This window comes from Astatotilapia calliptera, chromosome 7 (assembly GCF_900246225.1).
Source record: "Astatotilapia calliptera chromosome 7, fAstCal1.2, whole genome shotgun sequence".
Classification (NCBI taxonomy): domain Eukaryota; kingdom Metazoa; phylum Chordata; class Actinopteri; order Cichliformes; family Cichlidae; genus Astatotilapia; species Astatotilapia calliptera.
The window spans coordinates 55,532,139-55,557,687 of NC_039308.1; the positions used below are offsets into that span (position 1 = coordinate 55,532,139).

The 25,549-nt window shown below is 40.2% G+C and overlaps 1 protein-coding gene across 1 annotated transcript in view; it reads right to left on the reverse strand.

Annotated features, from left to right (window-relative positions):
- The window catches only part of roraa (RAR-related orphan receptor A, paralog a), a 187,545-nt gene extending 162,768 nt beyond the window's left edge, over nt 1-24,777 (reverse strand). Inside the window, exon 1 of the mRNA XM_026175912.1 lies at nt 24,378-24,777. Within this exon, the coding sequence (XP_026031697.1) occupies nt 24,378-24,531 (154 nt within the window). The 5' untranslated portion in view covers nt 24,532-24,777. The remainder of the gene's footprint in view (nt 1-24,377) is intronic.
- Nucleotides 24,778-25,549: the final 772 nt, after the last annotated feature.

A 25,549-nucleotide genomic window follows, 5' to 3' on the forward strand; every position in this document is an offset into this window, starting at 1 on the left:
AAATTCACAGCGCACCTTATTTTACAAGCTTAGCACGCATTCCTCCAAAGCAACACTAACATGAGTTTATGTGAAAAAAAAAAGCTGTAATGATGATCTGACACCTTCTGACATGTGCATGCTTCAACATTGTTGCTTCTTTAACCACCTTGTTGGCTGGGGTGATACACCCAAAATACAGAGCCAAGTCAAGTAGTGAAAGATTGCCAAAGAAATGTCTGGCAAAAAAATCTCTCCTGCTGGATAAATCTCCACGGTAGATAAGTACACCTGAGGCCACTACTGTACCAGAACAGTTGACTTTGACTTCTTTGTGTTTAGAGTCTCACAGGTGGGACTAAATTAACTGTAATCATACCCAACTTCTAAATTACTGCACCTCTTAAAGCACGAGTGACAGGAAAAAACTTGATAGGAGAAGGTGTTCTTCATGTGAGATTAATCCAAAATTATACCCAACAGACCTGCGGGATATCCACAGCTTGCTGCTTGAGTACTAAAATATAGTCCACAAGATGAAAAGTGAAACCACATTTTTCTTTGCCTGTGACCTCCATTTCTTGAACTTTTGGCTTTAAAGCTTTTGTTCCCCGTGTCTCTCAGCTGCACTCTGCTACCGCATTGTCTATTCTCCATCAGATGGAGAAGACGGTAATTCAGTGAATCTGAATTGTTCTGTGTTTCAAGATTACTCCCCAGAGTGTGCATGGTAGCCCCACACCGTTAGTTTGGAATTTAAAGGAGTGCAGATTAATAAATCATAAACCCGAACTCAGCACACCTCAGTCACCTTTTTTGTTGTATCTAACACCCCAATTCCCAGCAGGCTGGGCACAGAAAGGCATGTAAGATCTGTGCCGCTCAGGAGAAGGGAAACAAACAGGTGGTGTAAACCTCGGCGGGCCCGGCATCTCCGCACGAAGCCTCCCTGACTCTGTCCTATCAAAGCAGGATGTGAGACCTTGCTGCAGTTCCCTTGTAGTCCCTTGCTATGCACACTTAGTGGCCTCTGGGAAAAGCGCTCCAGGTGCTCATTGACTTGCATGAAGGCTGACTCTAGTTCTCACGCTGGTACATTCAAAAGACTGATGAGCTGCTATTGATCTCTTGCAGAAGATGCTTTTCTCATGGACAAAGAAGTAATAGCAAGAAAATTATTTTCCAATTATCTTCACTTTTATTCTAGAAAGCATGAAAAAAAATTACAGCAGGAGAAAGGGTTTTTTTTCCCCACTCCCCCCCATCAACTCTTATAAAGTGGAGAAAGCAAACATATCAGACTGATACAAAGTGCACAGAGTTTGGAAAGTAGACTGCTATTACCCATGAGTGCTGAAAGATGCCCAGCGCAAGTCAGATGCCGTTTGCTTTCAAGGACACTTACGATCCCAAGGTACTTGTTGAAGAGGAGGAATATTATTAACCCCAGTGGCACGGCCTTCCATTTCTTTATATTTCACAGGCAGAACCGTCAAACCATTATATTACAACATTTCTTTGAATGGTGAAAGCTAATTTGACTTGGGGAAAATTGTTCTGCGTAAGGTCAAAACAATGCCACAACAATGGCGGAAATGGGGCATTTTAAAAATAACTAGACAGGAGAGAAAACTTCAGAAACACAAGCTGTTCTTTTTTTCTAGGCCAGTGTGCACCAGCTTGCCATGACTAGACATTGTCTAAGTAAAAAAGGGGAAGTAACACACTTTTACTTTAGAGGAAAGCATTGATAGATGAATAACTTGCTTTTAGATTTGTGGCTCCAGACTTAGTTCGGGGAAACTTGATAAAAGACCGTGAAAATGTGAAGATGACTCATTTTTAATTCTTATAAACCAATTTAAGCTACATTATTAAGCGCTTTAGGGGGAGACAGAACTGTTGGATTAACAGTCAAAATTAGAGTCAATGGCAGCAACACCTTTTCATCTGATTAATAAACTAGACAAGTGCGAAGTGGGCTGCCAATCTTCATTATCCCACAGTGCCAAAATTTAATGCACGTATGTCCTTAGAGTGCTGCTGCCAAGAGGTTAAAATGTAAAGATTGAACTCATAATGGAACTACATTTCTATCTTGAATGTATATGAAAATCATGAATATTGTAAATGAATATTCAAGTGACATATAATTGGAATGACCCATTGACAACTGAATTTTTCTTTTTATAATTTGAGGAAAGTGTGGCACCAAAGAAAAGGTCAGTTACCAGTTGTACAAAGTCAGGCTGTGTCCAGTAAACTTCATGAAAGATGTTATGTATAGATATTTTCCCCTGAGGGTGATGGTAATAGAAAGGTTAGTGGGTCACAGAAAGAAGAAGCACACACAAGCTTTATATGATAACTATCAGGACAACAGAATCAACTGCTTGAATTAATCTTACATTATTGGTAGTAAAACGAGTTTTGATATTTTTATTCCACAAGCGAAATCACTAGTTTTCTGGTGGATATACTGGCTTTAGGATTGAAAGCTGAAGGACTAAAGCCTTAGTCAAGAAGAAATATCTGAAATTATAGTCGCAATAATGGTCAGGGGTTCACAAATTTAATTAGGAGTGATTCTCAGCAGATGTTTAATATACACTAAATTAGCTGCACTAATATCAGTGGAGGTCAAGATCTTTTGCTTGACCAATTAGCTGATTGAACCAATAGACAAACATACATTAGCCGAAGTACCTTTTAAGAAAACTATTTCCCAGACACTTTGCTAGATACATCTATTCAACTGCTCATTTATGCAATTATCTAATTAGCTAATCATTACAATGCATTCAGACAGATACTGATGGCCAAAAAAACTTTTTGGAGTTCAAACCGAGCATCAGAAGTCGACAAAAAGGTGATCTTAGTAACTTTGAATGTGGAGTGGGTGTTGGTGCCCGATGGGACGCTATCTGAGTATTTCAGAAACTGCTAAGGATATTGAGATTATCCCACACAATCATCTCTAGGGTTTACAGAGAATGGTCTGAAAAACTGAAAATTTCCAGAGAGTGGCACTAAGAGGAGAACGGCGGCTTCGAGCTGACAGGCAAGAAACAGTAACTCAAAGCACCACTTATTACAATGAGATTGTGCTGTAAGTGCACAAAATGTCAAAAGTTGAAGCAGATGTTGCACCAGACGCCAGGTGCAGCTAAGAACAGGAAACAATTCACATGGACTCGCCAAAATTGAACAACAGAAGTTTGGAAAAGTGTTGCCTGGTTCTGATGAGTCTTGATTTCTGCTGCAGCATTCAGATAGTGAGGTCTGAATTTGGTGTAAACAAAATGAAAGCATGGATCCATATTGTCTTGTATCAATAGTTCAGGTGCTGGTGGTATAATGGTATGAGGGAGGGTTTCTTAGTACGCTTTGGGTCCTTTAGTACCAACTGAGCATCATTTAAACAGCACAGCCTACCTGAGTATCGTTGCTGACCATGTCCATACCTTTAAGACCACAGTGTACCCATCTTCTAATGACTGTTATCAGGAGGTTACCACATCATGTCACAAAGCTCACATCTCAAACTGGTTTCTTGAACATTATTGTGGGTTCATTGTACTCAAATGGCCTCCTCGGTCAACAGATCTCAATTCAATACAGCACGCTTGAGATGTAGTGGAACAGGAGATAAGCATGTGCAGCTGTGCAGAAACTGTGTGATGCTATCACGTCAATATGGACCAAAATCTCTGAGGAATTGTTTCCACTGCCTTGCTGTTGGGGATCCAACCTTTTGCAAACATGGTGTAGCTAATACACCACTGTATACTGTCAGCCATAAGAAAAACTCGGAGAAACACGTCTCGGAGAATATTGGACCCATCATAAAAGTTGCATAAAGTCTAACATATTGTTTGAACTACAGTCATCTGAGGCTATGTTCACTGACTGCAAGTTTGAACATTAATAAAAATCCAAGGGTGTAGTGTTAAAAAAAAGAAAAGAAGAAGAAGTGATCTGCCCAGACTTCTGTAACCTCTTCCTCATCCTCCCCCATCTACTGTATGCTTAAGGCTAGGAGTTCAAGGCTGGTAATGTAGACACCAGTTTTTGATGAGAAAGAAGAAAGCAGAGAATTAAAAATGCAGCATCCCGAGCTGTGCTGCTATGGTGTACTCTTAATTTCCCCATCTTTCAGAGGGCTGTACCACGGCAGGGATACTCAGTTAAAATGTTGAGACAAAAAAAAATTTAAAAAATACTGCAAGCAATTCAATAAAATGTCACCATCTGACAAAAGTTACCACTCATTTTATTGGAGCACTATTACTAATTTACTCACCAAACACACATTTTTACCAGCCATTTGGCTCTTTGCCACTGTTGATTTTAGACCAACAGTGAAATGACTGTGCAAGACAGAAACGCCACGGAGCAGTTGTGCTTTTACTCGTGTCTTTTCTGTATAGGACATGGCAGTATGACAATATTCTGTCTAGAATCCTTAGTGACACAAGACTCTGGAGCTCCCCTATAATTAACCCTGGCTGAGCACCAGCCCAGGTAGTGCACGAGTGAAGGCCCACTGAATGCCAGCATGTCTGGCAGACACCATCCATTTCCCAAACCTGGAGATGATCCTGCACAGGAGACACTTTGACACTCTCTACCGCATACACGGTGGACTCAGCAGAGCTTCGGCCAACAAACCCATCTGTGGAGCTCATTATTAGATCACTGCTAAAGAGTCAAACAAGACCCTCCACACTGAATCTCAATTCTGCATGTAGTTTTTAAGCTGTTTATACAATATCACTATTCCATCAGCTCAATAGGGCTACGATTTTTTCCTAATTATTTTCCCTCATTCCTTTGTTTATATTGGAAAGACGTCATGCTACAGCAGGTTTGCTAACCTGATCAGGTTAGCAAACCTGGAAGGCTGTTAATTTTGTTCATATGGTAATGAGTAAGTATAAATAGGCTCACTGCAGATTAACATTAATATGTTAATATCCATAGCTATCTGCGCCCCTACTACACATGCTATATGAAACTTATGGTATATGAAATCTTTCCACAGCATCAAGAAGAGCTGAGTTTTATTGTGCATCAGCATTTCTTAAAATGGCCCATAAGAGTTCTAACGTTCTCTGTATCGTCTCCGTCGCTGGATAAAGCGAATCCATAAGCTCCTCATTGTTTGCAGTTTGACCAGGTGCTTGGCACATAAAACCCCTACATTCATCTGCCAAAAACTGCTGGCTTGCACACTAGACTTCAAACATCCCTCTTGGTCACAGCTCCGAAAATAATTTTTCAAGAAACTCGGCTCCACTTAGAAACACAAACAGTTTTTATTGAGGTACTTCAACAAATATTTATATCAACGGCAAATAGGGTGTAATCTTTTTTTAAAACAATAAAAGAAAGGCAGTCCCAGTCCAGCAGTTTTATTTGCTGCCTTGCAGTTAACCAGAAACTGGGGTTAAACAGGTTTCTTACAAAGAAAAGAAATCAATTGGCTGCAAAATAAGTATTAAAGAAACAGGAGTTTTTCTATTAGATTAACTAGAATGCATTTTAGCGTAACCACACATTCCCTTACCTTTTTGTTTCTGACGGCTCTTCTGGTTCCAAATGATTGAAATGTTAATTTTATGAAACTCTTAATTGTCTTAACTTGCTTCTCATTTTACATATCCAGAAGTGACGAGGTTACTTATATAGGGTGTACCGCACACCTATTGAATGAGAAATGGCTATTTTCATAACCACAAAAGCTTCTTATCCACTAAATTGGCTAAGAAGGTCCGTTTTTTGTTACTAGACTTATCCAAAGCACACTTAAAGTAATTAAACATCAGTAAATCTTAAATTTCAAAGCATTTTTCTAATAATGGGCAAGGAATGAAAGGACCTCATGACATCTAAAAGCCTTGATGGATTCCAGTCACCTTGACATGTTTAGCCAAGTTGTTCTGATTCTTTCATTTGAAACAATCAAATAGTCATAGAAAATAACCTATGATATAGCAAGCTGCTCACAATGTTTCATTTAAACTCTAAATGCATAAAAGACTCCACAAATAATTTAACATCACTTGATACCAGGAACCAAAAAAGTCGTTTTGACCTCCCGTCTTCATTGTAATTTCATGACAGTTTCATTTTAAATTCTTTCTTCCCGACTTTCTACCAAATTGCAGTTCACAGGCGGACAAAAAAGGGATTCTCCAAGTTGTTACTAAACATTCAAACGCCAGCAATGCTGCTTGTTAAGCTTCAACATGTTCAGCAAATCCAGCTGGCAGACCATAATTACACAAAATCAGACTCACTCCCTCTCCAAAAGTGTTCCTGATATCTAAGTAACAATGAAGAAATAGCTGAAACGTGAAATGTAAGCCATTAGGAGAAATAAGATATATGAGAGATTGCATCTGATTTTCTTTAAAGTTCGAATGTAATTTCACTTTCCATTAAATTCAGGGTGGTGGGAATTATTTTGCGGAATAGATGATTGAACCTGGGCTGTCGTTAGGGTTCAAACAATATCCAAGAGTGTGACACGGGTTGAAACCGCCCAGTGCTCCGCAAATCAGCTGGGCACAAAATACCCTTCTGTTCCCACTGTCACCTCCTGGTACCTTCACGCTTTGTGGATATTTCACGGAGGGAGGGGCAGGGAGAAGAGAGCCAGAAACCAGGGGCTGAGGGCCGAGGAGCCTGGATAAATTAGCCAAACCACTTAGGTGATTTCAACTAAAATTAGCAGTGCTGCCTGTGGGCTCCATCAATTCTGAACTTGCTCAAACTCTGACAAGCATGGGGGAACTTTTTCCCCCCGGCCCTCTATCTAGGAGCCCCCTCTGTCTGGCTCTCTCTCTCTCTTTCCTCCTTCCACTCCATCCTCTCCTTTCTCGCCACATTTTTACAACACATAGCTCCAATTAAGGCTCTCATCCTCTTTCTTCAGTTCTTACCTCATTCATATCACAGGCATCGCTGCTGTTTCAATTTTGGAAAATATTCCAGGGCGATAAAACCCCCCAAAACATAATAATAATAACTGAGACTTCCAAGGTTGATGAGACACTATAAACCTTTTTTGTCTCTCCCCCCAGTTTTCAAAGCACAAACAAGTGGTATTTACACAAATGCACAAACATGTGCTGTGATTCATCTTCAAGGTTTACAATCAGGATCTAGCTCCATAGACTGATGAATAATAATGTGGTAGCTGAGAAACCACGGGATTGATCTGAATACAGGGGAAACACAATGAGATGAAATTTCAAAGGGCTCCTTTGGAAAAGTTGTATGCTGGCAACACGGCTACAGAGACTTCTACTTTTGAAACATGCAGCACATGTCCTAAGTATATCATTTGACAGAGTAGGGTAATAAAATGAAAGAATAATGTAACAAGCTCTCCGCTCTAAATCAACACCTGATTCATTATAACGCTCACTATTTTCGATTGATTTTTTCCTCTTGGCCAAAGTGTGAGCTTTGACACACCACATCACCCATTATTATTCTTATGTGCACATATGTATACCTAATGAGAATGTAGGCAGACTGTTCTGTTTTGTTCTTTCTTTACATACAGCACAGGTCCTTGTAAGTGTTTCGGACTTAAAGCCTTTATGAGTTTGTGTATGTCTGATACCAACCTCCCTTATTTTATTTACTTGTTTAAAATAAGTCATCTTTCTATCCAAAATGATAAACACTGAAATAAAAAAATCAGCAAAACATTTTTGATTCAAAATCTGTGAAAAGCAGCGGAGTAAATCGTGCCACATTCCAAACAACTTAATGTGAAGAAACATGTTGCTTTTCTGAAAGCAACAGTGAATGATGACTAATTTTCATCAACAACAGGGTTGAAATCCTCTATCCATGTGTGTTTACAAAATTAACTGCACATTTTAAGGTGCTCTTTATTAGCACAATTAATTGCTCACTGTAGTCGAAGCTGCAGGGTTCAACTGCCTTTCACTGCTAATCAGACAGCAAGTCATCAGCACCCGGACAGCTTGCATGCTAAAACCGGAGCACGGGAGCATGAAAAACCCAAACATGTGTATGTGCACACAAATTAAACAAAATGACAATATTTAAAATGATACTGCTATGACTCACTCAGACGTTCAGTCAAACATATAAACATGAATAAAATCGGGGACTGCCCGATCCCACAGAGGAAAGGCTGGTGCAGACAAAGACATTTATTAGGAAAAAATAATGCTCGGCTTAAGCAGCCAAGCAGACTAAATTGACCTATTCCTTAATCGCTTTTAATGAAGACAATGTGAGCCCTGAGTGCCGCTGGGACCCCAAACACTGGCGCTGCCTGCGTGCACTGCCGCAAACTGGCTGCCATACAAACAAAGCTGAGCAGCTGATTTTTAATTTTAAATTGTGAATTCCAAATCATTTCTCCCAGAGATTACCTTTCCCCCAGCAGACTTTCTCTAATTTGTTCAATTAATGGGAATAGTGTTCCAATTAAAATGTCATGTCCAAATGAATTTAATTTGAGATGAAACTGCCTGTGACAACTGGTTGGTGAGAGATCTCTGACAAAGGAAACGAATGAAGCTGTTATAATAATATCAATCCATCCTTTTTAGATGTTATCATTTTCATAATCAGACTTCTTTTGTGTGTGTATATATACATGCTATATTTTAAGCTGTAAAAATGCCCAACCCTGTTTCATTAATGATAAACAAAAGCAAATGCACAATTTACTTTTTCACAGTATGTTTGAACTTGACTGGTTCTCGTCACCACATTCATCCTGTTTCATTATACTCTGTTGTTTAAGCTGCAACTAAGAGGCAGCTCAGAGACGCCACTGAGACAAAGAGGTCAGATCAAATTAAAACTATTTGATCACGCCACTGTACAACATCCCAGCCAGCTGCCCTTTCTTGCCATTACGCACCTACTAACATCAGTTACTTCTTCATAGATAATATGTGTGGCCTGATGTAGCTGCATCATTATATGCAGGGTTACAACAAGAAGCTTAAATTTATTTAAAGCAAACCCGGAGCGAGACCGAAGAGAGCAGGCCACTACACGAGGATAAAAGCAAAGTGGTCGACTTTTCTTTTTTTTTAGCTTCCCCTGTGAAATAACTTATTTGCTCACATGTTCATTTTGCCTCAACCTCCATTTTCTACTGGGCCAGGACTGGTAAAAATGTATGCAGACAAATGTTCACATCTCTTTTGGGAATGTCTAGCGGAGGACATTTCAGTGGGAATATGCGAACATTCTTTATTCGGCATAACAGCTCCTGCAAACCTATTGTTTTGAGTTGACAAGGTGCTCCACGAAACCATGTCAGCTCTTATATCAAATTCACCATTCTGACCTTCGCCCTAGTTTCAAGTGGGGGGAAAAAAAGAGTCCACGTGAAAACAGAGTGGGAGAGGGCTGGAGAGAGTAAAGACAAGAGAAGTTAAAGAAAGGAGATTTCCAAGGACGACTAACTTTTTAATGGAGTCTCCAGAAGCTGGAGACTGGTACAGTAGTGTAGAGGAGGGCAACAGGAACAACAGCTCCCTCTGGGGTGAGAAGACTGGTCAAGGGTATCAGCAGGATATGTAACCAACTAACTGGCAGATTGACTGATGCAAGCGAAGCATCAAAACAACATATCCAGGCAATCAACTTCTTTGTTAATACAAGGATGGACCACTATACATGAGCAGACTATTGGCAAATAACATGGCATTTACCACTAGTGGATGGTGTTTATCTGCTTTGTTACATTCATTTTGGCAACTTGTTGTATATAATAAAGAGCAGAAACAAACAAAAAAAAGAAATCACACACAAATTAGTCTCGGCCAAGAAATCACAGTCAGTGCATCGATTATTACAGTCCTTTTTCAGAGGCTGAGCAGTAGAAATATCTTTTCTTAAATAAAGCACAAACAAGTGGGGTTTTGTTGAGAGCAAGAATGTATTTTGGCAATTCAGTGCATAAATTGATACACAGCAAGCGATATATTAAAAGAAGCTTTAGAGCATTAATGAAGTGCAACTTTCAGCAGGGGCTCCAAATCATGTTTTAATGTCTATGACACTTTCTATACTCACTCGTTTAATTTGCATGTAACAACTCTAACAGAGGGGACACAGACAAAAAAAAATTAAACAGACAAATCTCCTTTGTCTTTTGTTATTTCTAGCCCAACAAAGTGCTGTAAATGTCACTACTGCAACACTTTCTCCATATGCCTCCAGACATCATCAAAAGACTATTTTTACTTTTTATTGGTAAATCGTCAACTTTTATTTGAAAGTAAAACAAATGACAGACGTTTCAGCCCCTTGGCGCACCATCATGTGGGCAGGACAGCAAAGCCAGGCTGCCTGACGAATGCCCGGCCAAGGCAAGCTGGAGGGAAGTAAAAGACACTCCTCCTCAAACGGGCCCGTCAGCTTTCAAAGAAGCAGCCATTAGCGAGTGCTCATCAAGCGAGAGCAAGGGCCCGTCCATTCCCCCGGAGAAGCGGAGCAAACGGCAGGCCACAATGCCACTATGCGAGGAGGGAGGCGGAGGACTGCGGAGATGAGCCCTGGACCCAGTGGTGTTTCCGAGCGGAGTCAAGCCGCACGTCCCCGGAACGCTCAATTCCCAGCCCAACTGTCACGGCTGGCACTCGATTCAGCCCCTTCAAGCACATAATCTGTGCTCGTATGGCTGTTAAACACCACACTCTCCGGTCCTTCACTCATTTTGTGCCATGGTATTGTTGTGTCTGCCGTCTTTCTATTATTGAGCCATTAAAGGATTTGGATGGAAAGTCATTTCCCAGCATATGGTATCTTGATCAGCGACAAGGCAATAAGATAGCAAGAGACAATAAATTCCTTGTATATTCAGAAATTGATAGTTACTTATACTGGGGCGATTTAGGAAATGTTATATATATATATACATATATACATAAACGTACACGTGTATGTCTGTGTGTATATGCTTTGTAGCACAAAAACTTATAGAGTCACTGGGTCCTTGCTTCATGCAGTGAGAAGCAGTGCGCGGTGCTATCGCCGGGAACAGATGAGAGAGCCGACTGATTCGTGCAAGTTGGGGGGAGCATCACTGCATTAATCTCAGCGAACACTGTGGGGTCTAAGGTGGCACGGCGCCATGCCGGAGATTCCCACTTACAGCTATCTCTCCCGATGACAGAGCGATAATGTCACCTGGGTCCAGGTGAGCGAAAAATGGCAGCCTGCTTGATGCTCAGCCGGCTGCTTTAATTGGCTAAAACAAAGTAATTTGAGAGCAGTATGGGGGGGCACGAGAGGGTAAATGATGGGACAGAAGGTCATTGCTTCTCTTTCACTCTGCTGTGTGCCATCCACCAACACTCCCAGCATGTGCTACAGTTAATATTGAGATCTATTATACAGAAGGCTTTCACCATCTGCTTTATACACCGAGAACCTGTGCAACACACCTTGTTATTGATTTTTTTTTATTTATGAGATTTTGTTTTCCTACACTGTATATGTAGCTTACTTTGATTCAAAGGGATGATAAGACACTCAAATATTACAGATGTTTGGTAAATTACAACAAATGATGTAACAACATCAAAAAGCTGTCAGTAAGGCATCCATCACAATTATCCCCAAGCCTATGGCGGTATTTTTGAGTTGCTTGTTTAGTCTGGAAAGCTCTATACAAGCTTCTACGTTATCTTTATTGCAAATAACGATACCTTGCAACAGGAGTTCACTTAGTATTGGAATACAAAATCACAGCATCAACAATAAATCACAAAAAAAATGATGCGCGAAATGGAAAATTCATACCAAAATAAGCAAACTCCCTCTCTGGGTAGTGTGACAAGTGCAGCCAGAGTGCTATTTGCTGTTAAGTCAATAGCACATGAGAAAAAGACAAGGAGTTTTTTAGTTTTATAACCAGCTGTCCTAAAGCGACAATGTGAGGGTAACAGCTCAAGCACCCTATGATGTGGATTCTTCACACAAACCAATTTGGCACTAACCCTTGTGAGGTGCTGCCTGTTACACCTGGCCAGACTTCTTTCTGATGAACAGATGAAAACAGATGAAATCAAACTTCCATTAAAGAGAGTTGGCATTTCAGTAGACATGTTTTACAAGTACATTTTCCTCAGGAAAATACATATTTGCTGGCATCAAGACCAACACCCAATTTGTAGTGCTCGGCTTTAAAAATATCAACACCCGGAGGTGGTTTTCCAAAAATCATTATCACGTTTTTAACATGTTTCTATGAAAGAAAGAATCACCACACCATCCAACACATCACATGATCTCATCACCTTCAAGAAGGCTGACAATTATAGTATCGTTTCCTCAACTACTAATTATTTTATAGTATTTTGATTTGTTGAGGCAAGTTCCCGTGTAAAAAGTATAAATGTTTCAAACCTGAGCAGACAAAGCAACAACGAAACAATAGAAACAAAGAACAATAGAATAAAAAGCTGATGTGCTGCAGACATAGATAACCACGTGTGTACAGAGCATTTCATTAACACCTGTGTATCTATGCGCATGTGTGCATTTGGCCATGTGTGTCTCCGAGCGTGCATTCAAGCATGTGGGTTGTTTGACTGCATCGGAATGCGTGATGCACCTGTGTTGAACAAATGACCTCCCGTGCCTGTGTGGGTTTCTCCCAGGTGTGGCTGATGCATGGATCATGTGTTGCAGAGTGCTCTGGGCCACATTGGCTCAATTGTCATGGGATCATCTCTGAATGTGGCCATGAATTTGCATTGAGCGAAGGAACGGTTCACCTCCTCGGCGCAGCCTTCGATGCATCTGAGGCGCAGGGGAGGAGCGCGCTAGACCAGCCCCCTGCAGGCAGAATCAGGTGTTATCTGTCTGACTGGGGACACCACCATCAATCTCTCCTGTCCACTTTCCTTTGCGCCGAATCAAGTCAGCACAGTGTAGTGCATCTGCGTTGACGACATGCAGACAAGATAAGCGATCGAGCGTGTCAAAACTTTGCCGTGTTTGTGTGATTTGTTAAAGGAGCAGAGATAATCGTTTAATCATTACACCAGTTTAGCTTTTAAACCTTCAAAAGATATTGGGATAAAAATGTGATGCATGAGTACAAGCGCCAACAAGGTTTAAATTTAAAAAGGCAAATTCAGCACTTGTCCTTTCATCCTTTCATTTACTGCGAGCTTTCGCAATGAATGCGGCTTAAAGTGACCACCTCACATGCTTGGGAAAATATAAAAATCACACTTAGTGTAATTGGTTCAGCTTTTATGAAACCTTTTAGACACTTGTTTCAAAATCCATCCTCTATTTATTCTCCTCCAGTACTGCTCCTACTTTTCATATCAACACAAAACAAAATATTTCCTCTTACTGCTGCACAGGGACACAAAGGGCACCTAAAAGACTCAAAACACTTGATCTACCGTCTTGTACCGTGAACTGTCTAACTATCTAAAAAATTAACCCAACACATGTCTGATACTTGTATCTGGACAGCCTCTTTTTTCACATTAGTCACAAGCCGGCTTCACTGGTGCTCAATCAAAAATACAGTTACACCTTTAAATGACACATACTGGCAAAATGGCATCGCCCAGCATGTTGCTCTTTTCGCTTATCACCTAGGAGATGAAGAATTCATCTGAAGATTTGACCCATTACTATTAAAAGCACAGTTAAGTTTGGCCCCGAGCTTTACTAAAGATCTTAAAGCTCCCTGGTAGCTAAAACCACAGCCTCAAATTCTCCTTGTATCTGGTGGAAATATTTGCTTATATCTGCTTGAGGATCTTGCACTGGAGAAAAAAACATTTCTTGACAGCAAATAATGAAAGCTTTAAAGTCAAAATAGCAAGCGCAATTTCTTGTAATCAATTCCTATGACGAGCCTGAGCGTGCCGGGGGCCACTAAGCATTAGGGAGTTTGAAAAGCCCAGGGAGAATCATAAAATCAACCAAAAGACGCCGGAGAGAGCAGAAGAGGAAAAGGGAGGTGAAAAACCTCTGTTGACACCTGGTCTGTATGATAATTTGATCTGTGTATGATGGCTCAGAGTTTGAAAGGCACTTTGTCCAATTAGAAGTGTGCAGAAAATTTCCACCTGCCCCTGACAGAGATGAAGTGGCTCTTTCAGAAGACACTGTGGCACTGAGCCAGCAAAGAGAGCCCAAACACCGCAAGTGGAGCAAGCAGAAATTAATGAGCATCACAAGCCACACTTGTTTAATGCAAGATGACATTGAATGAATATTCCCTCGGACTATTTCACAGTATATTTTCAATTTCACAAACAAACTCGCAACCTCCCCCCCCCCAAAAAAGCTGAACTTATTATTGTTCCTGAAGAGACAGCAAGCTAAACAAAAAGTTTTGTGTCAACAACAGCTCAAAAAATCTTTTAAAGAATTAGATTTGGACATTTTTATACCTGGAACTTTCTCGAAGCGCTGTCTCCAATACAGCTCTAATCCAAATAGCTCTTTGAAATAAGCATTCAACCAAAAAAGAAGGAAGAAAGTTCAAAGTTAAGACGAAAAAAAAAAACAGTTTTGTACATTAACATAACTTGAAAGCAACTGAAATAGTTATGCCATAGGACAATCTCAAGTTCTCGATAAGTTCACTGCGCGCAGCGAACGTCTGCAGGGTCTGCCACTACCAACCTCAACCCAAAGTTTTCATCTTCCTATTTCTGTACGTCTATTTCGGTCTGTCACATAAAAATAGGCTTTTAACAACCCAGCACGGCGTTAATTATTGCCTCTTAAGCACTGCATTACTAAAATAAAGCTGCAAATATTGATTGATCAGACAGATGATATTTGTCAGTGAATAAGTGATTGGAGAATCATACATAGTGAAGTCTGTCTTTCAATCACTGTCGGAAAGCAGCACTCCAGTATTGCTGCACTGATTGAGCCCCATCGTGCCACAGTCTGTCTTAGCACGCCTCCTAAAGCAATCAATTCACAGACGCGCACACACACAAGAACCAAATATTCATTAGTAAGTTATTCATATTCAAAAGCTGCCTTTCAAAAGTAACAAAAGAGCAGAATTGTGTTTGACAGGCACGTTGCAGTGTTTCTGTGACATACTGTGTGAGGCAAGAACAATTGTGATCATCTCCTATTATTTTATGAGTAGCGAATTGTGTTCATTACTGTTGTCTGTCAGGTGGCGAAATCTGTATGAACAAATGTTATAGCTTTTTTTTCCTTTCACAATAAGAAACATATACAAAAGACCTCTTTAATATTACACATATTTTACAATTAGTGAGTTAATTGTTTGGACAACACAACAACTAATATGAGCTGTTTCAATAAGACCAAGCTAATAGTTTCACACTACTGCTTGATTTGATATGATTAACACTTGTGGGTATTGTTTAACTACTCCAGCCCCATTGGCCCCGAGTAGCGGGCACGAAAAAAAAAAAGAGAGAAAAAGACAGAGATGGGCCGCGATGTTAATAATTAGTTAGTTCTGCGTTCAAAAAAATTCTGTCCAACCTCACCAGATTATAATCAAAGGCTGAAAATAGTAGCTGATTGTAATCGGCACTCAGAAGTCACCAGGGGTGTTTGAAGAGCCCGTCAAGCCTGCAAGTGGAGCTAATTCGATTAAGTGGTGGCAGTACCTGGAGGGGACGGATCTGTATCTCTCCCTTTTTTATTTATGAGATTAAGTTGGGCTTGTTATTCCAATATAAATAATCAAGCCAACAGAAATGACACTGATTTTCAAGTTGTTTTATCTCCCACGTCTCCAAAAGTTTTCTGTTTATTTCAGGTGACAAATAAACTTTGGGAAGTAATGACACGGCACTACTAATGTAACGAAATTAGCAGTGGAGGATGTTATATGAGTGCTTTACCTCCTGCAGCACTGGGATTTTGTGTGACAGAACCACAGAAAAGCAATGTTGTTACTATAACAAAATATTTTGGTCTTCTTTTTCTTTAAAAATTGAATCTGTAAAAACGGAAAAAACACTTTGCATGTAGTGCAATAATGGCGCACAGACTCGTAAAAACACATTGTTCTGAGTGAAGGTTTAACAACTCCTGAGACCACCTTCTCTCGTCTACACTATTCTGTTATATGTAATACATGGTGAGAATGCGTAAGTGCAGACATTGTTAAATTACATTATTACTCTAAGCATAGGAGAAAGCAAATGGATTATTCTGCCTTGTTATAGTCCGTTGCTGCTGCTCTTCATCTGTGCTAGAAAGGCAGCAATATGCAACAGATATTTCCATTTTTATCTTAGTCCGACATCATACACGACAGAATCCTTAAAGCAAGGCTGCAGTGAATTTAGCCTTCAGAAAGAAAGATAAATGACAGCCAAGAAGCTCTTGAGTTGTGCTGTTTGAATAAAATGCTTTAGATTTCTTCTCGTTTTAAAGCAGACATGTGCACATAATGTCCATAGCTGGCCGTTCAGAGTGCACACACAGGTAAAGGATTTGTGATTTGAATTAAATAATAAAAGACTTCTCTGAATGTCACGCAGGGCGTGGTGCAGTCTGGCAGGTGTTTTGCAGGAGTTTTGTTAAGAAGTGAAAAGAATGATGGTTTGAAAGATAAAACGGTCAAAGTTTCTGAGTGTAAAAAATTTACATGCAAAGGGCTTACCTACCTGCTTGGGAGCTTTTCACCATCCACAATGATGGAGATGTGAAAGCCTTGGCCATAGATGTGACATAAGAATCCCCCCAGAGTGAGATTTTAGACCCCTCTCACCATATCTTTCCCTCTAGTCCTCTTCTAAGGGGCCCTTTTCATATCGCAGAGCCACAGAGAGGCATGGAGCCAAGCAGCACAAGTACTTAGGTCACAGTGTACCACATTAAAATTAGACTCCTTTAACGCCCTCCAATAATGCATCTGGAGTATTTCCGGTCATAACTATTCAAAATTTTCTATCTAAGATACAAACTTCAGTAAATGGGCCATAGATCTGAGCTATCATTCACCACTGGAGATTTCACATCAAATCTGGTGTCTGTCACCAGTTGAAATTTCCTCGCCAGCCCCAGTTAAGTCACTAGTGATTCAAACTCAAAAATAAGCTGTCCCACAAGAATAAAACTTTCATAGATGGTCTAGGTTAAGTTTTTAAACTTATTTTAATTAATATTGCCTGTTAAAGGCTGGCATTGAATTACCTATAGTGTAAGCCTAAAATAAATATAAGTTCTAACTTAAATTATGCAAAAAATGCAAATTAAATATACATATGAAATGCATTTATGTCAACAAAAGTAAATGATATACATAAATGCATTTTCAAGCCAAATGCACTTTAGTTTATATGGACAATTGTGAGTGAAATGCACAGGTCAAGCAAAAATCTGCTATTTTGCAAATGGCAAATACTGTGGTGCATGCTTCAGTTCATTTAACAATGACTTAATATGTGTTATGCATAAAATTTTAAAGTGTTAAATGAACAGAGAATATTGGATTTTCTTTGAGACAAACAGAGCTAAACAATGAAAAACAAGCAAATTTCTTTAACCAATGTCTAGAGTCTTTTCACAAGTTTAGTTTAATTTTAATCAAACTAAACTTAATTTACTACCTTTAATGTATCTGTAACTATGCATCTCTGAGACTTGAGAGACTTTTTTATGTCATATTTACAGGTCAGACCAATCGAGTATTTGCTGAAATAGAATTAAACTCTAGAGCTGTTTCACATGTCTTGTTACATAAAGAAATCAAAGGTCCCTGCCAAATCCAATAGTTTAGCAAATGGAGTGGTGTTACCAAACACCATATCATGAACAGCTGTGTCTGTGTTTCAGTTTTTTCCTGGAATTGCACAAGATGTTAAAAGAAAATCAGTCATGCTTCCACTTGGAGCAGCATTCTTTTTTACCTCACAGTATTTGTATACAGCTTCCCTCTGTTCTGTATGATGCTTTTTTATACCAGCTCTTCCAAGTCTGCACGAAAGAGTGCTTGTCCTTCTTCAACACTGAGACGATATTTGCTGTCCCTCTTGTACAGTACCCTACATCTGTTGTATGCATTAAAGTTGGGGTCTAGCTTTACACACTGATGTTGACAATAACCATAATGTGCAAATAATAAAATATTTATGTCAGGATTAATCCAAATTGGCTCTGGTTTTCTAATCGCCTGTGCCAGTGTAAACTGTGTTTTGGCATTAAAAAAGTACTGTCTGTATATACAAAGACAACACGGTGATAAGATTGCATGCAAGAAGTGGAAAAGGTTTTTATGACTGACCCTGTTGCATACGCTTGTGTTGACCCTGCAGAAAAGCCCTTTCATTTTGCATACACTACAGCTGCATGCAAAGCAAACTGACAATAAAGTTTGGTTTGATTTGATGTGTATTACTGGGATTTCCCTTCTGAAGGCACAAAATATAGAAAGGAGAATATTTAAATCACCTGTGCAAACTGATTAACTGTTTGTGACATGCAGTTTGCTGCTAATTGTGTTGATATTTAATGCAGAAAAAAGCATGGTTTTTTTGTGCTTTTTGTGCCTGTGTTCAGAAACCAAACTTTTGTTAATGACCCATAAAACTAACCACACCTATGAGTACCATTTGGGGATTGTACTACTAACAAAATAGGCTATTGTCAAGTTGTGAAAATGTTTAAACATACATTGTCCAAACACACAGTATTATGACTTGATTTGCTTTTGAACATATGTGCTTTTTAGGTATCACATTTAGTTGGAGGTAACTTAAGCCAGCTCTAGGTTAGGCCGACCGTCCCTGTGAAAGAATGCATTCATCAAACACAGGGGCTGGAGGAAAATTTTGTTTGCTGTGAAGCAGTGTTGCTTCATCAGGGCAAGCAAGGTAGGCAGAGCTTGTCCAGTGAACTAACACCAACTAAAATATACCAGTGTGAAAGTGATCTGTCTCCTTGCATTTCACAGTATTATGTCATAAAACTGCTCACTTGTTTGCATCCATCCTTTAATTTCCTACCATCTTGCGGCCACAGTTGGATATTGTCTCTGGAAGCAGGCTTTATTCTGCTTGACTCTGGAATCTATACGGGGCCAGCATTATGATGGAAATGCCCTTTCGCAAAGCTTAGCTGGCAAGCTGAGAGACAATCGGTTTTTCTGGTACTTTGCATGTCCACAAACTGCTGGGCTTTGGTGGGAAACTCAGAGGTATGCTAGAAAAGCTGACTCTGCTTTTACTACTCTAATATCAGTTACAGACTACATGTTATGTGGAGACAGAGCTAACATTAGTACATAAACAAGCACTCCATGATTTATCATCTCAACAACAAGGTTTTCTCTAGCTAATCACCTTGGCCAACCTGTGTGATGTAGCGGAGTTAGAGTATAGTGTGAAAAAGTTTTTAATAATTCCTTCAGCACAACAGCAAAGAAAGCATCAATGATGGAGAGGGGACGTCAAATCCTGCCACGTCTGGTTTAATAAAGCAGACAAGTTGCACAGGTGCAGGCTCGGCCATCACTTTCAGATTATCAGCTATGAGAATTCACTTGGTTGATTGGACGTACTAAATTTAACCCCAGTGTTTCGCTAAAATATCAACTTCATTTTTTATTGATATTTTTAATCCCAGTGAGCTCATTAAATTGCTTTTTTGGTTTTTTTTTAAGAAATGGCATCCTCACAGGACAGCGACTATAAACACAATTTTACAGAATATGATAAATTACAGGAGATTAGACAGAATATAAAATATTTAAAGCTCAAGCTCAAACATGCAGCAGTAATACCGATTCATATAACAACGCAAGAAAATATTTTTATGCAGCATAATTGCTATTTGTTTTAATACTTTAAGTTAAATGCTCCAATAGTTCACGGTTTACGAGGAGTTGGGTCTGTGAAGGTTCTCAGTCATCCAGGTCATCGTAGTCTAAGGAGCTTGGAAAGAAAGGTGTGTGGACTTCTTTAAGTTGCTTGAAGACGTTTCACCTCTCATCCGAGAAGCTTCTTCAGTTCTAGGGTCAAATGGTTGAGACGCCCAGATTTAGGGACTCTCCACCAAGCTCCTTAGACAAGGAGTTGGGTATTTTCATAGTGCAGTATAATTTTACTAAACAATTCCTCCAGTACTTGTAATTGTCAGCTAATGCTAAATCTTTTGATGGTAAATACTAAAGTACATTTTTAAAATAATTCTTCATCCAGAAACAACTGCCGAAAGGTTAAGACGTGTCCGTGCAGAGTACAGAAAGCTGCAGGAGGTTGTCAGTTTATATAAAAGAATAAAAGATCAAAAAATCATAAAAAGATCTGTTTTAATCTCATCTAATGTGTCTTGTTAAGCATGTTTCTTCCTGTCATCATCTATACTCGCCTTTCTGTGAAAGTCACCACACACATCACTGCTGTGAAGTAACAGTAGTAACCACTGAGCCACTGTGCTGCTAATTTCATATTTTGAAATGACAGCAAGAAAAAAAAAGCTTCACATCTTGCCTGGCAATATTTCAATCAATGCTCATCAACTACTAACTCTAACATTATGCTGATATTCACAGGTACACTGCCTAGATAAGCATGATGCAACTGAAATAATGTTTGACCTTTGAAGCTCATAAGAACAGAAGATCGGGGGGGGGTTTTCCAACAGCTCTAGTGCCAAAGTCAAAACGAGAAACAGTTGTCACCATCTATGCAACAGCTCGGTGTATGGTTGAAGAAAGACTGACTGTTAACATTTAACGATGTTAAGTGTCTGATGGGTAGCAATAAAACAGTTCATGATATCATTACCTCACCCACATTTCAGAATTGAAAACGCAAGAGGACTCAGATTTGATATTATGTTATAGCCAGCCAGCCAGAAAAAAAGGACACATAATGGAGTTCCACTCCTGGATCTGTCCAAGCTGTCCAAGTTATAAGCCTATACCTGTACCTTCACGCTCTCCAGCGGGCAGAGTGCCCTCATTCACTGAATCTGAGAATGCCACGGCCACAGAAATGCCGCTGTCCATTCGAGAGGCGCGCTAACCTCAGCCAACTGCCAGCTTTCTGAGATTTAGTGCAAAAAGTTAAAACTCTATGCTGCTGTACCTCATCCGTCCTCTTTCAACAACGACTAAATAAATGCTGGCTGTCTAGCTGAGAGCTCTCGTTTCACTCCCCACAAATAAAACCTCTGAGTAAATTGTGGCTACGTGTTCATTAAGAGATGAGTGACAATGTTTAAACTCTCCTCCGTTAGACTGGATCACGCAATATGCTGCACTGTATGTTAAGACTTCTCTACACTGAAACCTGAAGAACAGGTTACTTTTTTTATTTTATGGAAACAAAAATGTGTGGTGGGAAAAACTACAATAACGCTAGATGTAGTGAAACAATAGGAAGAAAGCTGTTATTCAGGCTAAAAAAAAAATCATATCAGAATTAATCGAGATATGAGACGGAGGCAAACTAATAAGCAGGAGGCTCTGTAATATTCTCCACCACAGGGAACCACATCACACTTCACCTAGTGACAGATTACGCTGTTCTAAACCAACATAATGTTATTTGTACTTTATGAGTAACCTCTTACTCCCTAACGAAGGAAAATGATTTTCAGATGACTCACAGTCTGCATACATGACAATGATAGCGCAGCACAAGAAGACAAGCATATCAATCAGCATCATTCGGTGGAGTCTAATTCCACACTTCTAGGAAGCACGCACATTTTCAGCAGTCGAACAAACTAATGTTAAATGCGGATGCAAACACCAGGTCTCTCATCACACGCGCGGCTTCGGTGCTTCCCTGTGCAACTGTGAGATTTCAAACCTCTGCAGAGACCGTCACCTTACATAACTAAGCCATTAATATTGATTGTTTCCAAATTTGTGAACGGAGAGATCTTGCAATATGAAAATAACACCCTTTCTTCTTTCCAGTAATGATATACCAAAAGCCCTTCAAGGCCTGTTCTCTGACCCACTCAAGTCTTACAGCAGAGCTTCTGCTGAAGTAAGCCGTTTCTACTTATAAGGTATTAGCACTCAGGGTTAAAACAGTAAACGCTCTGCATGCAGGATAAGCAATGTGCATCCTCAGAAAGTCTAATACAGCTGCTGTAAAGAGGGAAACTGCGCTTAAGCGAGTGTCTGCCGCCTTTCAGATGTTGGTTTCCGTGCCTGGCCTAAAAAGCCAGAGTCTGAGCGTGGAAGCGTAATCCTAAAAAATGTTTCAGAAGTCTGTAACACTGCTGTGAACTATAAATATTTTTTTACTGTTTCTTTTTTTCTCCTTTTTTATTGTTTTATTTTTTTAAGCAACCCTACAATCAACTCTGCCTACGCAATAACCCGGCTGCAGCTTCTCCTTAATAGAACATGTGTTCTTTCAATTGAATAAAGCAATTATGGCATAATATCTTTATGAAAGCAAGCTTTTCTTCTGCTCTCCTGCATGATGAATGCTGTAAATATTTCTAGATTATTACATTTATAAGACATCTCCATCGTGACCTCAGCTTGGGGGTCTTTTAAAACAACCAGTGGCCTTCCTTTGTAGCATTACAATACGTTGTCATCTCACTGTAATATTTATTAATGTTCTAAAGGTTAGACGACTGACCGTAACAGAGTGGAGTTAAAGTTTCTAATGCTTTTCCCACCTGTATGAAAGGCTAAAATACAAAACAGGATTTGAACTACACAGTTAAACATGAGAAAATAATTCCAGAAATTTAACCATAAGCGATGTCAGACAAATATTTACTTGCAATAAGTTTTTGAAAAGTTCTCAAAAGTTTTCTTTAAGCCCTCCTATGCTAAATAATATCCAACGATAATCTGTTTTCTTTGTATAAAGGCCAAAATAAAGTTTCCGTGCTGAGAACCTCCTTTCAAAGTGCAGAGATTGCCCCAGTGAAGACATTTTTTTCACCCATTCAGCATTACATAACAGACCAAAGGCGTTCTTTTTCCTGTCTTTCTCTTTCCCAGACGCACTTTAATCCTGTGCATAAAAGGGTGGGGTGAATATGGGTCAGCAGGTTAGGAGTGTCTCAAAGTCAGACTTGTGAAAAAAGAAATCAATCCACGAAGCCTCCCAACTACCTGTCTTTGCCCCGCTATTACATAAGCGCGCAGGCTGTGCCAGCCCACAAAGTCACACAGTTTCGCTTGAGCGGTAAATACATATAAATAGTCGCTGAACTGGGCTGTTTTTTCTATATAAAACAAGCGCGGTGATAACGAGGAGTAAGGGGGGGTAACCACTTTATAAAGTGAAAAGATCTAAGATGATGATTTCTGCTCTCAGTTGCGCGCCTCTGTTTATGGCTAAACCTGTTACATAACCAGCTTACATTCCACAATCACCATATCACACTCTAAATATACCCTTGCGCACAGGAAGAGTGCGCTCACAAAAAAGAAAAAAGAAAACGTCGTTCAATGAATGAATGTCACATCTACACCGGTCGCTTCGCTGCCATGTATCCACACCAACTCTGCTTGTCAGGAATCAGCAGAGAAAGCACTATTTCTTTGAACTTGGGTGAGCCCGGTTAGCCTGTGCTGGATACAGCCGAGAGGGGGTGTGGTTAAATACTGTCTTGTACTGTACAACATGGACGGGACGTGATGGATAAATCGTGTAAAAAAGAAACAGTCCTCATGCAGCAATGCAGACGTTTTGACGGGCTAATTGCAATGTAGGGCTCGTTTGGCTTTCATTGTCTGTTCGTATTGAAGGGAGGGGGCTTAATCGCAAAAGGCGTGCAGAAGCCTCCAATGCTTGCAACACTGTTTGCTGGCATTAAACAAATTCCAGCTGCTGGGGCGTCTTTTTCCACACAGGAATAGCGCAAATCTGTTAGCTGGAAATGTAAAAAAGGGGGAAAAATCCATCCAGACGGTACAGTGTGTTGTATAAGGCACTGTGGAGGACACGTCTGTGCGAAGGCGAATAGCACTAATCGATAAACTAACCCACAGTTTCCCAAAGTTCACTTTCGACTCTGTGACAATATCGCGTTAGAGCGAGCACGTTAGCCCGTTTTGGCACGAGGAGAAGGTCCCGTTGGTCAACTCCGGGTTCCTGGATAATTGATTAATCTTGCAGTCAGAGTAAATGTGACATCTGTGACCGTATCACCCCCTATGATTTGAGCTGTCAGCAGAGCCTAAACACCAGGATCCCACACCGAAGCACTCATTACGACCAAGTGGGTAATCGCCGCTGTGGTACTAAATAAAAAATAAATAAAAAGCTGTGTACCTGTGGTTGGGTGATTTTTAGACAGTGTGCAGTTATTCAAGGGGGACGCGATTTAATTCATTTTTGAAGTTTGATGAAAATGTCCCCGATCGCTCCGTATTTCTCATCAAGTGAAAAGGGGGAAATCGGTTCGCTTACCTCTGTTGGTGCTGGAACAGGTCTGCCTTCGAACCGGGGCTGGATGGTCCGCTTTCCGGAGCGTCTCCAGGTTTACCGGGGTTTCCCTGACCGGGGTAGCCGGCTCCGAGGCGCTGTTGCCCGGGTCGCTCGCTGGATCTGGAGGGGACTCCATGTTGAATTTCAGATTTATTGTTTAACTACCGCTGATACTTCAAACTAATTCTATGCGACCTGTGAGCTCCGACACCACGTCTCGCTATCTAATTTAGAAGTAAGAAATGAGAAATGCGAGTGTGTCTGGAGGTGGGTGTGTAGGTTTGATTGTCCACTAGCAGCGCTAGTGAGAGCTCCAGTCATGCAAACTGGAAAGGGAGAGGTTGTCAATAGTCGAAGAATAGATGTAGGCCTGAAAGTAATCCACGCTGATCGACCCCGCGCAGTTTTGCATGGTAATATCGATTTTCTATTACTGTCGAACCATTTCCAAAGATTTTTTACATCTCTGCATTTGCTTATATGCAAAATAAGAAAACCGGGATAGAATACTATGAATTATAAACTGCAAAACTGCACAGTGTGGCCAAAAATGCATCCTTGTGCACGCAACTGCGCCTGTAGCTACATAATCTATTTCTTTTAGGCTGTCGATCTAAAAATAATCAATATAATTTTAGGAAAACACTTTATTCTTGGGGTTGTTATTTTATTTTTGCTTTAATTTAAAAAAAAAATCCCTGTTAAATATGGAACTTTTATAATTATCGCCATATTACCCATCTCTCTTCTCTCTAACGTCAGCCAAAAGCTGTAGGGGTGCAGGGAATATTCACTTCAAATTCCTTCACTGGGCTTGCCAGCCATAAGCATATAGGAGTCTGTCGGCTGCTCTCAGCCAAGTATTCAACTTTAACGTCCAAGCATTCAAGCGGGGATAATCAGAACACTCTTCATTATTTTCATCAACATCATCACAATTAACATAATCATCATCATCATCATCATCATCATCATCTCCACCATCCGGTGGGAGGAGCGTGCTTCGCCTATTATGACTACTGCTTGAGCTCTTCCCGTCACTGGCAGAATAAGCTGCGTGTCTTCGCCGTGCGTGATAAAAGAGCGGATTGACAGAATGTGCGTGAAGCTGCAGCGCCGTGCATAGCTGCCTTCAAACGTCACTCAGCCGACCG